Source organism: Oncorhynchus mykiss, chromosome 18 (assembly GCF_057628025.1).
Source record: "Oncorhynchus mykiss isolate SJ-2025 chromosome 18, ASM5762802v1, whole genome shotgun sequence".
Taxonomy (NCBI): Eukaryota; Metazoa; Chordata; class Actinopteri; order Salmoniformes; family Salmonidae; genus Oncorhynchus; species Oncorhynchus mykiss.
The window spans coordinates 56,285,073-56,301,055 of NC_143039.1; the positions used below are offsets into that span (position 1 = coordinate 56,285,073).

A 15,983-nucleotide genomic window follows, 5' to 3' on the forward strand; every position below is an offset into this window, starting at 1 on the left:
AGAGCAGAATTAGGCCAATACCTGCTATTTATCAAAATCCATAAAAGAGCTGTTAAATTCTACAACCACCTAAAAGGAAGCGAGTCCCAAACCTTCCACAACAAAGCCATCACCTACAGAGAGATGAACCTGGAGAAGAGTCCCCTAAGCAAGCTGGTCCTGGGTATCTGTTCTCAAACACCATCAGACCCCACAGAGCCCCAGGAAAGCAACACAATTGGACCCAATCAAGTCACGAGAAAACAAAACAAAACCCCCATGTCTCCTGGGTGAAATACCACAGTGTTCCATGACAGCAGCAATATTTGTGACCTGTTGCTGCAAGAAAAAGGCAACCAGTGAAGAACAAACACCTTTGTAAATACAACCCATATTTCTGTTTGTTAATTTTCCTTTTTGTACTTTTGCACATAATATATATGTATACTATATACATAATACATAGTACATAATATGACGTTTGTAATGTCTTTATTCTTTTGGAACTACAGTGAGTGTAATGTTTACTGTTCATTTTTAATGCTTATTTCACTTTTATATATTATCTACTTCACTTGCTTTGGCAGTGCTAACATATGTTCCCCATGCCAGTAAAGCCCCTTGAATTGAATTGAAAGGGAGGGGGGAGGAGTTAAGAGAGAGAGGGGGTGCATAAATAGAAACTGACAGAGCCAGGTGAGGGAGAAGGGGAGAGGGGGTGTTGGAGAAGGAGAGAAAGAGAGGGAGAGAGAGAAAGAAAGAGCGCTTCCCTCTCTCTCTAGCTGCTACAGCACCAGTTCAGTTCAGCTCATGAAACTCATTGAGGTAGAATTGCACACTTCTCTATGCTGCATCCCTGCCCTGTTCCCTTCCCCGACCTCAAAGGGAACACATGCGATCAGCAGCTGGCTGGTTTGGTGGCTGGCTGGCTGGTTGTCTGACTGTCTGGCTTGCTGGTATGCTTGCTTGCTGGTTTGTTTGGTTGGCTGGCTGGTTTGTTGACTGGTTGGGTGGGTGGCTGACTGGCTAGCTTGTTGGTAGGATGGCTAGCTGGTTTGTTGGCTGACTGGATGACTGACTAGCTAACGGATTGCAATAAAGATAGGATTTATTTGTTCATTAATATTTCAGGAGTCTTGTTTTTAATTTATATCACTATGGGAGTTATTTACTTGGAAGAGTACAGGAGGAGGGATGGGGAAAAAATGGACTGCTGGTCATACACATAGAGAGAGAGAGAAAGAGAGGGAGAGAGAGAGAGAGAGACAGAGACAGAGAGAGAGACAGAGAGAAAGGGAGGGGAAAGAGAAATTAAGAGAGAGAGAAAGAGAGGGAGAGAGAGAGAGAGACAGAGAGAGAGAGAGAGAGAGAGATAGAGAGAGAAAGAGAAGGAGAGAGAGAAAGAGAAAGAGATGGAGAGAGAGAGAGAGAAAGAGATGGAGAGAGAAAGAGAAAGAGAGGGAGAGAGAGAGAGAGAGAGAGAGAGAGAAAGAGAGAGAGAGAGAGAGAGAGAGAGAGACAGAGAGACAGAGAGAAAGGAGGGGGGAGAGAGAGAGAGAGAGAGACAGAGAGAGAGAGAGAGAGAGAGAGAGAGAGAGAGAAAGAGAAGGAGAGAGAAAGAGACAGAGAGGGAGAGAGAGAGAGAGAAAGAGAGGGAGAGAGAGAAAGAGAGAGAGAGAGAGAGAGAAATGGAGGGGGAGAGAGAGAGAGAGAGAGAGACAGAGAGAGAGACAGAGAGAGAGAAAGAGAGAAAGGGAGGGGAAGAGAAATTAAGAGAGAGAGGAAGCGGGTGGAGAAATAGAAATATGGGAATTGATGGAAATTGATGGAAAATGTATCACTAGCCACTTTAAACAATGCTACTTAATATAATGTTTACATACCCTACATTACTCATCGCATATGTATATGTATATACTGTACTCTATATCATCTACTGCATCTTTATGTAATACATGTATCACTAGCCACTTTAAACTATGCCACTTTGTTTACATACCCTACATTACTCATCTCATATGTATATACTGTACTCGATACCATCTACTGCATCTTGCCTATGCCGTTCTGTACCATCACTCACTTATATATCTTTATGTACATATTCTTTATCCCTTTACACTTGTGTGTATAAGGTAGTAGTTTTGGAATTGTTAGGTTAGATTACTCGTTGGTTTTTACTGCATTGTCGGAACAAGAAGCACAAGCATTTCACTACACTCGCATTAACATCTGCTAACCATGTGTATGTGACAAATACAATTTGATTTGATTTGAAATAGACAGAGGCCAGTGAAGGAGAAGGCGAAAGAGAGATAAAGAGGGGGGAGACAGAGAGAGAGAAATAAAGAGGGAAGAAGGAGGTGAGGGTGAGGTAGAGAAAGAGAGGGAGATAAAGAAAGAGGGAGAGAAAAAGAGAGGGAGGGAGGGAGAGAAAGGGGGAGAGTGAGACGGAGAGAGAGAGAGAGACAGAGAGAGACAGAGAGAGAGAGAGAGAGAGAGAGAGAGAGAGAGAGAGATTAAAAGGAGAGAGGATGTAGACTAAGCTATATTGATATTGGCAGTCACGGTGGGCTTGATAGCATCGTAAATATTTCATAGTAAAGTTCCCCCACATGTCCGCTACCCACACCTGCAACACCCTAATCTCCAATATCCACACAGGCAAAGAAGGGAACAATCTATCTATCGCTGCACACAATGTAAAGGGTGGATTTGTTCAAAGGAACAGAATCCTCATCAGTTCAAGGTTGTGACAGTCTTCCTATTTTCTTTACCTGCTTCCTCTTGTTGCAACCAAGTAGAGCTACAAAGAGAATGGGGAAAGGAGGGAGGTAGACATAACACTTCCAAAAAACAACAGTGATGTGAAAATCAAGGCCAGGCTTGTTGAAACTAGTGGGGTGCTGCTGCGTTGTGCCTACCGCTGTCTGTCTCTCAGGCTACAGAGGTGTTTCATCATCCAAGCAGAGAGATGGGGGAAATAATAACACACACCAAACTCTGAATGTGGATCACAAAAACACTGCCTTCAGACACTGGGAGGAGGGATGTAGGAGGAGGAAGAGGAGGAGGAAGAAGAGGGATAAAAGCCAAGTACACAGCAGGATGGGTACAGAGAATTCATGGAAGGCAATGTTGGTGGTTGGTTCGGGGGGGTAAAAAAGAAAGAGCATTCACTGATACATTTGAACATGAGCTTCCCTCTCCCCCTAGCTGCTACAGCACCAGTTCAGTTCATTTTGTAAAACTCAATGGAGCAGAATTACACACTTCTCTATGCTGCATCCCTGCCCTGTTCCCTTCCCCGTCCTCAAAGGGAATACATGCAATCAGCTGGCTGGCTGGCTGGCTGGTAGGTTGTCTGGCTGGCTGGTTTGGTGGCTGGCTCTGTTCACAAACACAAACAGACCCCACAGAGCCCCAGGACAGCAACACAATTAGACCCAACCAAGTCATGAGAAAACAGAACAAAACTCCCATATCTCCTGGGTGAAATACCACAGTGTGCCATCACAGCAGCAATATTTGTGACCTGTTGCCACAAGAAAAGGGCAACCAGTGAAGAACAAACACCATCGTAAATACGACCCATATTTATGTTTGCTTATTTTCCCTTTTGTATGGGAGCTGGCTGGCTGGCTGGCTGGCTGGTTTGGTGGCTGACTGGTTTGTTGGTTGGCTGGCTAGCAGACTGGCTGGCCGACTGTCGATAAAGAATTGCAATAAAGAGAGGATTTGTTGGCTAATTAATATTTCTTGATTCTGGTTTTTAATTTTTATCGCTATGGGAGTTGTTATTTATGCTTTTAATTTGTACACTGACAGACTCCATCGATCCACACAAGTGTTTAAATTAATTCAACAGCTTCAGAAACAGTCGTTAGAGAAACAGGAACGTGTTGTACAGTTATTGTCCACAATCTTCTGTTGATGGATTTGTTTTGGTTAATAAAGTGGGATGAGGGTGGAATGGTATTGACTGGTATTGACATTGTGGAAGTAAAAGACAGTAATATATGACCTGGGATCCAGTGGACCTTGTTCATCTAGTAGGCTGAGGGAATTGGGGACACACAACTACATGTAGCATATATGAGCTTGTTTATGGTTGCACCATATTCTCAGTATGTGTGCATGTAGGTGCGCCTCCGTGTGTCCGTGCCTGTGTGCCTGCAGGCCTGTGTGTGCATAGTTGGATTGGGTTGAGCGGTGAGAAATGGGGTGCACTTGGGTATGATGGACAGAGAGGAATTGAGTGATGAAGGAGAAGAGGAAGGAGGTATAGAGGAAGGGAGACAGAGTTGGAAAGAGATGAAGGGAATGTGAAAGGCAAGATACACAGAATTAAGACAGAGAGATTAAGAGGAGAGCAGTAGTGAATTGGAGAGAGAGGAAGAGGAGAAAAGGCGAAAGAAAGAGTGTGAGAAAGAGAGTTCTATGCCTTCCGTCTCCTGGCTTGGTTCCATCCCCCTGTCCCTCGTCTCTCTGAGCCTGTCCAGGACTGATTGCACCAAGAGCCATGAATATTCAGAGCTCAACCAGAGAGAGAGAGAGGGGGGGGAGAGAGATAGTTAGATAGAAACACAGAGACAGAGGGGAGAGAGACCAAGGGAGAAGTGGGGAGAGGAGAGAGAGAGACAGAGACAGAGGGGAGAGAGACCAAGGGAGAAGTGGGGAGAGGAGAGAGAGAGACAGAGACAGAGGGGAGAGAGACCAAGGGAGAAGTGGGGAGACGAGAGAGAGAGACAGAGACAGAGGGGAGAGAGACCAAGGGAGAAGTGGGGAGACGAGAGAGAGAGACAGAGACAGAGGGGAGAGAGACCAAGGGAGAAGTGGGGAGAGGAGAGAGAGAGACAGAGACAGAGGGGAGAAAGAGAGAGACAGAGGAAGAGAAAGACAGACAGAGAGTTAGAGAGAGAGAGACAGACACCTCAGTCTCAGGGCCACTGTGATCACTCTCTGTCTTTATCCCTCTTTAGTCTTTAGTGCTGCAACGTCTATTGACTTTGTTCCCAAGCAAAATATTTCACAAAACGAGGAGGAGAACGTCTTGAGAGCTTCATCAAATGTTTTGATAGTGTTTGCTGCTACCTCTTCATTTAAACTCAATCACCTCATCTCTCCCTCTTTAAAATATCAAAAGACTGGGACAGGTCACCTGCCACTGATACAATCAAATCAAATTTGATTGGTCACACAAATATTTAGCAGATGTTATTGCGGGTGTAGCAAAATGCTTGTGTCCCCTGCTCCAACAGTGCAGTAGTATTTAACACTTTCCAACAATGCACACAAATCTAAAAGTAAAATAATGGAATTAATAAATAAAGTAAACCATTTTTAAAGTAACCAGTCATTCCATGTGATTCCAGGGCAGCAGCCTCTAAGGTGCAGAGTTAAGTAACCAGGTGGTAGCCGGCTAGTGATGGCTATTTAAAAGTCTGATGGCCTTGAGATAGAAGCAGTCTTTCAGTCTCTCTGTCCCAGCTTTGATGCACCTGTACTGACCTCGCATTCTGGATGATAGCGGGGTAAACAGGCAGTGGCTTGGGTGGTTGATATCCTTGATGATATTTTTGGCCTTCATGTGACATCGGGTGCCGTAGGTGTCCTGGAGGGCAGGCAGTGTGACCCCGGTGACCGCACCACCCTCTTGACAGCCCTGCGGTTGTGGGCGGTGCAGTTGCCATACCAGGCGGTGATACAGCCTGACAGGATGCTCTCAATTGTGCAACTGTAAAGGTTTGAGCCAAACTTCTTCAGCCTCCTGGGGTTGAATAGGCCCTGTTGCGCCTTCTTCACCACACTCTCGGTGAGGGTGGACCATTTCAGATTGTCTGTGATGGGTACGCCGAGGAACTTGAAGCTTTCCACCTTCTCCACTGTAGTCCCATCGATGTGATAAGGGCTGTGCTCCCTCTGCTGTCTCCTGACATCCACGACCAGTTCCTTCATTTTGTTGATGTTGAGGGAGAGTTTATTTTCCTGGCACTACACCACCAGGGCCCTCACCTCCTCCCTGTAGGCTGTCTCGTCATTGTTGATACCAAAGTAACAAGATTCCCACCTACACTCTAGTCGACAAGAAACATTTGAATAGTCTACTATTACTTGAGGCAGAAACAATCAATGGTAATAGCACTTCACTGACTGCTCTCTTCTTTGTGATCGCTGTGGATGGCTATAGCTAGCTCAGTCTCTGATTAATCTCCAGCTACAGAGCACATAGTCTATCTCTCTCCTCCAGTCTGTGTCCTTCTGGCCCCTGGGGGCCTCTCAGTGATACCTAATCTCCATCTCAACACCCTCCCTCTCAATCCCACTCCCCCATCTCTGTCCCTCTCTCTCTCTCTCTCTCTCTCTCTCTCTCTTGCTCTCCCCTTCTCTATTTTAAAGCCCTGTGAAGCAGTCCCGTTCTCTTTTCTTCTCTCTCTGCTCTTTATTCTCTCTTCACTGTCTGTCTGTTCCTGGCTGTTGGTCAGGGTCCCGTGGGGCCGATCTGTTGGCTGGGACTGCGGGACAGTGATCCTTATCTGTGGGATTGGATGAGTGGGCCCTCTGGGGCCTTCACTAGCACTTTGAGCCGTGACAGAGAGAGAGAAAGGGAAAGGAGGACAGAGGGGGAAAGAGTAGAAGATAGATTATGGCAGAGAGGGGGAGAGGACTAGAGGACAGAAAGGGAGAGGAGAGGGGGAAAGGGGGAGAGCAAATGGGAGGCATTGAGAGTCAGGCAGGCAATGCGCCCCGCCCCAGGCTGTGTTCTATTCTATTCTATTCTGTTCTGTCCCCCTCTTCACAGTGCAGCAAGAGACTCATCTCTGCAGGGCCTCATTACCTGCAGCAGAACCTCGTACTGCTCTATGGGACCAACAAAGCAGTCTGTCTGCGTACCCGGGGGGAGACTTAAGACGTCACACCCACCCACAGGTCTTCATTTCCACTTATATGACACACCACACCCAGGCTGCTTCAGCGTACACACATATTATCTGGGTGGTAAATTGTACCGCTGTTTTCAGACAGACTCAACAAACACAGTTCTACTTTCACCAAACCACCAGCCCAGGCAAGGCTTGGTCTGATTGTTTATTATACCAACGCCCCCATATCCCATATCCCCTTCCACCGTGAGAAAAACGTGGGAGACTGTAGTGGTGGTAAGAGAACCTTTTGATGTCGCAGAAGAGAGGAAGAAAATCATTAACTCTTAATCACTTTGGGGTTGTGTTGTTGGCGAGGCCTAGGACAGCAGAGCTGAGGATACTACCACACAACACACAGCATTGATCCACACCGGGGCCTAATCTCATTAAGTATGTGTTGATTTATTGAGATGGGTCTGGGACCAGGCATGGAGCTCTGAGAGGAGACCAAGGTTATGGAGGAAAACACTCCTCTACTTAGGGTCACATGGAATTGAGGTCAATTGACTGTTCAGCCAACCCACACTCACCCCCACAATCCTTTACTGCTGCCATTGACACACACACACACACACACACACACACACACACACACACACACACATACATACAGCTGTTGGCTTCTCGTTAAAGGGCGTTTTGGAGGAGGGCAAACGAGAGACGGCTAGAGGTATAAATCACAGGATTTAATGAGGCTGCCTCCAAATAGCCCACCACACACACACACACACACACACACACACACACACACACACACACACACACAATAGCCATAACAACACCATCAACTAAACACAGGGCAGAACAAAGAGATATTGATTGCTCTGCTGCACTGGGGGACATTAAGTCATACAGGTAAATATACGACAAATACACTACTATACCACATTTATATTCCCATGTTGTCACGATGACATAGTGCAGCAGTACCCGCTCCTCTGGGACAATCTGGTAGTTTGCACATCTTTTTTCTATTCAAGCAGCACAAGCACAACAGATGAAACTAATCAAGGACATGATGTTTCCCAGCTAGCAAGCATGTGGTGGCCCACTAGCGGCTGGTCTCTGGCATAGTTTCTCAGCTGCAGTATAGAACATACTCTATGTGTGACGGCTCTAAAAGCCAATGTTCTGTTCTTAATCAATCAACCAACCAATCAACCAGGTAACCTAGGGAATAAGAGCATTGGGTCAGTAACTAATAGGTTGCTGGTCCAATCCAGAGCCAGCAAGGTAGAAAAATCTGCCATTCTGCCTTTGAGCAAGGCAGTTAACGCCAAACAACATCTTTGCCGATGATGTTGATCAAGGCAGACGTGCAACTATAGTTTTCCTTCAGAGAAAATACATTGGTGCAACACATTAGGTAGAAAATAGATACATTTTCATCAGATGACATTAGAAGTGCAAAGCTATTTGGCTGGCAGCCACACAAGTAAATGAGCTTACAATGAAGAACCAAGGCCTTTTTAAAAAATAAACAATCCATGGCATTCATATTTCTAATGTTTAGGCATAGCATAGAAAGAATGAGGCCAGCTACAGGTCCTAATGTTTTTTCTTAAAGTTAATCTTGCATTTTACTGGAGAAAAATAGGCTGGCTACACCGAGACAAGTACTGGAGAAAAGTATCTCCACATCAGTCAGAACGCTGTCTGCTGATAGAATGCCTGTGAATTCTCATCCGAGTTTAGAAGTGCAACTGAATCACAAAATTAGTCTGATGCCGGCAGAAATTCCAATAAGAAGCATTTTACATCTGTGTTTACAAAATGCAGCAAGATATTTCTTATAAGATGCATATTTTGTTCCTGTGTAAAAAAAAATGCAGAATTCCCTAAGTTTAACTTGCCATATACTAGTCTGTGGAGCGAAAGCTGGACGTAGTCTTTTTATTTTTTTATTTTTAGAAAAACATCCAAAATGACCAGTGTTCCTTGAATTCTGAATAAATCACAGACAGTATCACCAGCAAAGCACCCCAACACCATCACACCTCCTCCTCCATGCTTCATGTGGGAACCACACATGCAGAGATCATCCATTCACCTACTCTGTGTCTCACAAAGACACGGCGGTTGGAACCAAAAATCTCATTTGGACTCATTAGAACAAAGGACAGATTTCCACCGGTCTAATGTTCATTGCTCGTGTTTCTTGGATAAAGCAAGTCTCTTCTTAATATTTATGTCCTTTAGTAGTGGTTTCTTTGCAGCAATTGGACCATGAAGGCCTGATTCACGCAGTCTCCTCGAGGTGTGTCTGTTACTTTAACTCTGTGAAGCCAATATTTGGGCTGCAATTTCTGAGGCTGGTAACTCTAATGAACTTATTCTCTGAAGCAGAGGTAACTTTGAGGCTTCTTTTCCTGTGGCTGTCCTCATGAGAACCACTTTCATCATAGCACCCAAGCTAACTTGCTAGCTACTTCCAGACATCTAAGTGATAGAGAGAACAGCTCACTGAACATTACTCGCCCTAGCAGAGCTGGTTAGGCTATTAGGTTATCCAGAGTGTTGGTGACTGCAACTGTGCTGTCAGATTGTCCATTTGTAAATTCAGAGCGTTTCGTGTTCAGAGCGCACAGAGGACGCTCTGGCCGATGAGTTTAGTGACATTTACTGACACCGGCCATATTCAACGGGTGTTGAGCATTTGTAAATTCATCAGTTATTCTGTGCTCTCTGGCACATTCAGACGAGAGTGCTCTGAAATCGGAGTAGATGGCCAGACTGAATTTATGAACTCACCCGAAATGGTTACTTGCATAGTGGAGTCTTTGTTAAGACATGTAGCTAGCTAGCTAGCTAGGTAAACAATGAACCATAAATACAGCACATGTAGTTACTACCCTGCATGAATCTGCAGGTAGCTAACCAACCAGGTTCAATGTTAGCTAGCTAACATTAGGCATTAGCTCCTCCTGTCGGAGGAGTGACCTCCCATCTCCTGTCGGATGCCATGGTTGCCCTTAGTGTGAAGAGCTAATTCGATACCACTGATTTCCAAACTCAGCCCTCCAGAAAGTGGAGAGCAACACTTATGCAGTTTTAATACACAGTACATTTTTTAAAAACTGCGTTAGACAGGATGACCTAGACATACTGACCAGCTTAAATAGACAGAAGCATGCTACAGTATATGGCAGACCAATCCAAACTCATCTCTCGACATGTCCAGCCCACTCATTATTTCAGCCAATCATGGATAGGAAGCTTGCTCGCTTTTTCTTTGGCTAAACCAACTAGGCTCGTAATTTGACAATGTTATTCATATTTGCAGATGGAATACATGTTTGTATGTTCGAGAAGGCATTTCTGCCCAAAAACACATTTAGATTCTTTTTTAAAGTTCACGTTCTAACGGTTCGCCTGTGAAGTAGTGACCGTGACATATGCCTAGCTTCCTAAAATGGGTCACAACTGATTGGCTCAAATGCATTAAGGAAAGAAATTCCACAAATTAACTTTCAATAACAAGGCACACCTGTTAATTGAAATGCGTTCCAGGTGACTACCTCATAAAGCTGGTTGAGAGAATGCCAAGAGTGGGCAAGGCTGTCATCAAGGCAAAGGGTGGCTACTTTGAAGAATCTCAAATATAAAATATATTTAGATTTGTTTAACACTTTTTTGGTTACTACATGATTCCGTTTGTGTTATTTCTTAGATTTGATGTCTTCATTATTATTCTACAATGTAGAAAATAGTAAAAAATAAAGAAAACCCTGGAATGAGTAGGTGTGTCCAAACTTTTGACTGGTACTGTATGTAAAACTTTATGAGCTGGATTGCCTGTCTTTACAATTAATTTATTTTAGTTTGCACTCGGTAGCATATTTAGCTAACATCCTCCATGGAAATGTGCTATTCCTTGTGCTCATTTTGTTAGCATTCTGGTAATCAACACCCAATGCGCTTTTTTTTTGCACCCCCTTGTGTACTAAGCTGGTAATACCGTAAATCCTGGGGTGAGAGAAGGACGGTATGACGATATGAAAATCTGGAATCCCCTAGCTCCACCTGGTGCCACTCACCCTAACCTGGTTATAGAGCCATATTAATGTAGCATTAGCATAGCATTGTCTCTCCCCTGGTATTTGCTGGGCCTGGAAGGTGCTAATGGAGTAGTATTAGACATAGAATTACTATACTGTTTGTGTTAACACAGCAGATGTATTATTAGCGCTCACCTGGTATTCGCTGGGCCAGAATGTGCTGACAGCTAGCTCCACCTGGTGCCACTGGCGCCCATGTGACCCGGAGACGTTCCACACGGCACTGCCCCACGGCCCCCCATTGACCCGGATGTAGAGCTGCAGCTCCCCGGGGGAGTGGCCGTCGCGGCTGTACAGGAAGTAGCTGAACTGGATGCAGTGCGTGTCGTTCTCACTCAACGAATGGAGGAGGAGGTGAGCCCGCTGCCCCGCAGCATGCTGGGACGAGTTCACCATCATGAACGAGCCTAGGGGAGAGGAGGGAGGAGACCGGGTCAGATGATTATAACAGAATTCCTGTCAACAGAGACGTAACTTTAGGAATATCTCCTTCATGATTTGAGCAATAGTCTGAGTTGAGGTAAAGCCTGACCATATATACCAAGTTAGGATTCAACCCTCTACCTTTCTCTGCTCTACCTCCGTCTCTACCACAGGCGGCCGGTAGCACCTAAATTGGAGAGGACGGGCTCATAATAATGGATGGAACGGAATAAATGTAATGGTATTGAATACATCAAACACATCCTTTGAAACCATTCCAGCCATTATTATGAGCAGTCCTCCCCCCAGCAGCCTGCTCTAGTCCCTACCCCTCTTTACTTCTCTCTTCCTCTCTCTCTGGCCCTATAAGGGCTTCTTTGTCTGCCATAAGGCCTCAGATGTCCCCTGTTCAAAGCTCTGTGTGGTGGACAGACAGCAGGGCTGTAGCCTGTTGCCTGGCCATCACACGGGTGTCAAACAGACAATCTGACAAACAAAGACAGATATTTGCCTTTACAGCTGTCCACACACCGCAGTGGAGGAGAGAGAGTGAGAGAGAGAGAGATCAACCAGAAAGAGAATGACTAAAAGAAAAAGAGAACGAGTGATAGGGAGATGTCCATGTTGATCACACCAGATTGGGGACAGAGTATCATGGGGAACAGAGTATCATTCTAACCCTTCTAAACCTTTCTAATCTTCTAAAAATGATCACTGGGTCACAGTATTGGATCCTGTTACCAAAGGAATCTTCTAAGTGCTTTAAAGACATGGCTGTAGTGTATTCCCTATGGAAGGGCAGGGCAGGTTGGGTAATGTAGTTGAATGAGTGTGTAATCAGGGACTCAGTGCCGTGCCACTCCTACTACCATTAATCACACTGACACTGTTATTAGGCTGCAATGGCAACCTAGGGAATACTTTGAACACCAGAGATTATGCACGCACACACATGCACGCACGCACACACACACACACACACACACACACACACACACACACACACACACACACACACACACACACACACACACACACACACACACACACACACACACACACACACACACACACACACACACACACACACACACACACACACACAAATTGCGATGGGCTCAGGTCCAAATCCCACTGAGTGAGAGCTCCCCTCCTTTATCCTCCTCCTTTTCCATCTCTCCTTCTCCTCCCTCTCTCCTTGGCAGGTAGAGTGATTAAGATACTAGAGCTCCTTTGGGACCTTATCTCTCTCTGTCCCTGGCCTCAGCCTGGTGCTGTCTGCCTTCATAGGGAGGAGGTACAGCATGTGACCTGTCTTTATAGCTTCAACACTGTGACCTCAACATGCCTTTCAGACAGGCTGCCTTTCCTCAACACCTTGCCCTCGGGTTGCACAATTCCAGTAACTTTCCCAAAATGAAATGGTTTTCCAGAGATCCAGGTTGAACGATTCAGGATTTCCTGCTTATTTCCTCCTGATTCTGGGAATCTTCCATCCAGGATTTCTGAAAAACCTGGGAATTTTGCAATCCTACTTTTGCCCATATCAGAGTGGAAAAACACACCCAATAGAAGGTAACACAGACAAAAGCTTGTGCTGGTTCAATGAAACCCTGGTCTTGTCAGTTTGCTTTGCTTGCTCATCCAAAGGGGAGGAGTCACAGTCAGAACAAGGAAGAAATGTAAGAAAGTTCAGAGTTCTTCGCATCAAAAGTTTTGATTCCCCAAACCAACCATCAGCCAGGTCACAGCACAGGGCTGCTCAGTGTTAAAAAACCTCTTACTGTCTCAAAACCTTGAATCCGCTCTACTGTCCAAAACATCCCTACATCCCTTTCCTCTCTCTTTCCTGATCCGTCTGGACAAAACATCCCTCTGGTCTCTTCTTTCATCCTCTCCTATCCTCTCTTCCCTGACCCCGACCCTGAACCCAGCCTGGACAGAACAGTCAAGCCTTCAGTAATTTCCTACTAGCAGCTTCTCTTTCTCAGGGGGACTCGCAGGCAGTATTCTCAGAAAACATTGATCTTCCCCTTGCTTTCCTTAGAGTCTCACCAACATCCAGAGCTGGATCAGGGCAGGCATTGACTTGGCCTGTACTGGCCCCTGGGCCCTCACTGCCACCATGCCTCTGATGTGTGGAGACTCCTGAAGGCTTGTGGGGCCAGGAGGCTAAATTGCTTTTCTCGCTAGATCAGCACAACACTGAACTACCTCTCCCTTCCCTGTTTGAGATTTGAGACCAGGTAACAGGCCTATGTGTGTGAGAGGGAGATCTGCTATGAGGAGGGTATAAGATGAGTGCTATGACCAAAAGTTAGACAACCAAGATATTAGCTGGAATTTAATTGATCCTGCCATAGCAATGTTAACGCATTGTCTTGTTTACAAACTGCAACACAATCTCATACAATTATTTCTCTGAAAACAGGAAGTTTCTAGTTGTTGAACAGTGGTAGAAGAAAGACTTAGAGAACAATTGAAGATTAAAATATGTCTAACTAATTCTGACAGGCCTTGGAGCCGGTATGGAAATCAAATTAAGATGTATTCGAGTCTATCTATCTATGCATTACATTATTACACTGACTGAGGCAGCTATACCTCTATCTCACTGTTGAAAGCCACCTAGTGGTGACTTAGGAACAACACTACGGCATCCATATTAGGAAATCCATCAGTTATCAGATGAAACTCAACTGACAAACGAGGGACTTGCTAAGATGGAGTCTGTAGGCGACAAACAAACAAATAACGGAATCATATTATTTTTCATCAAGAGCTAATATGATGAACTGTCCTCGACATCTCTTTCAGAGAGTGTTAAAGCTCAAGGTGAGCGTAAAGACATGGGTTCATTTCTGCTAAACATACCAAATGATCATAATTCACCTGAGCTTGCTTGAGTCAGTTAATTTGATTAATGCCTCAATTAGCACGTCATTGATAGCATTTCTATTAAATAAAATGCCTTCTGATAACCTTCCGTGTCCATCCTTGAGGAGCAAGACACACATGCAGACACATAGAGGCAAGCGCACACACATTGAGAGGCAAACACACACAGAAGCATACCCAACTTGGGTTAAAAATATAAATCCATAAAGGCAGATAAGGCGCCATCTATTTCCTCTGGGACCCTGGCTAGCCCTGCCAAGGATGAGGGAATACACACACACACACACACACACAATCACATAAAACACACACACACCCACACACACACACAATCACATAAACACACACACACACACACACACACCCCACACACCACACACACACACAAGGGAACATACATTAAGAGATTAGCGCACAGCCCCGAATCCCTGCACTTCCTATCTGAACGTCAGATATAGCGTAGGATGGGACCCAGAGTCACAAGTGTCACTGCTTTTATCACACACACACCAGGAGGAAGGGGAGGAGGAGGGAGAGGCAGGAAGGGAGAGAAGGAAAAGAGAGAGAGAGAGAGAGAGAGCGAGAGAGAGAGAGAGAGAGAGCAAGATATAGAGATGAGGAAGAAAGAGGGGGTGGGAGAGGTAGGAAGGAAAAGAAAGAGATATAGAAGAGAGAGAAGAAAAAAAGAGAGAGAGAGAGAAAAGAGAGAAGGCGAAGAAGAGAGAGGGAGGGTAAGGGAGAGAGAGAGAGAGAGAGAGAGAGAGAGAGAGAGAGAACGAAAGAGAGAAAAGAGAGAAGGCGAAGAAGAGAGAGGGAGGGTAAGGGAGAGAGAGAGTTAGAGAGGAAGAGAGAGAGAGAGAGAAGGCGAAGAAGAGAGAGGGAGGGTAAGGGAGAGAGAGAGATAGAGAGAGAGAGAGAGAGAGAGGAACAGAGAGAGAGAGAGACGGCGAAGAAGAGAGAGGGAGGGTAAGGGAGAGAGAGAGAGATAGAGAGAGAGAGAGAGAGAGAACGAAAGAGAGAAAAGAGAGAAGGCGAAGAAGAGAGAGGGAGGGTAAGGGAGAGAGAGAGTTAGAGAGGAAGAGAGAGAGAGAGAGAAGGCGAAGAAGAGAGAGGGAGGGTGAGGGAGAGAGAGAGATAGAGAGAGAGAGAGAGAGAGAGAGAGAGAGAGAGAGAGAATTAAAGAGAGAAAAGAGAGAAGGCGAAGAAGAGAGAGGGAGGGTAAGGGAGAGAGAGAGTTAGAGAGGAAGAGAGAGAGAGAGAAGGCGAAGAAGAGAGAGTGAGGGTAAGGGAGAGAGAGAGATAGAGAGGAAGCGAGAGAGAGAGAGAGAGAAGGCGAAGAAGAAAGAGAGGGGGGTAAGGGAGAGAGAGAGATAGAGAGGAAGCGAGATAGCGAGTGCCTCAACGTTTGTTGCCTTTATTTTTATATTTCTCCCTTCACCATTTTTCTGAAGCGTTTCTGCCTTTGCTCCCATCAATACTGTTTTGTATAACTCGGCCATGCATATAAGCCAGAACATTCCATCGTTCACAGTATTAGTTCAATGACTTCCTGTTATTTTGAATCATCTTGGTGTTGGTGTGAGTCCAATTGGCCTTGATTATTGTGTGTGTGTGTGCGTGCGTGCGTGTGTGTGTGTGTAAGAGAGAAGGTCAGTCTGGAACTTTCTGTTTTGTATTTTTCAGTTTCATTTGTTTTTTG

At 45.3% G+C, this 15,983-nt stretch overlaps 1 protein-coding gene across 14 annotated transcripts in view; it reads right to left on the reverse strand.

Annotated features, from left to right (window-relative positions):
* The window catches only part of LOC110496838 (receptor-type tyrosine-protein phosphatase U), a 274,942-nt gene that overhangs the window by 98,151 nt on the left and 160,808 nt on the right, over positions 1-15,983 (reverse strand). For all 14 annotated transcript variants that reach the window (XM_036952978.2, XM_090208832.1, XM_090208831.1 and 11 more), the window contains exon 3: positions 11,099-11,370. In XM_036952978.2, the coding sequence (XP_036808873.2) occupies positions 11,099-11,370 (272 nt within the window). The remainder of the gene's footprint in view (positions 1-11,098; positions 11,371-15,983) is intronic.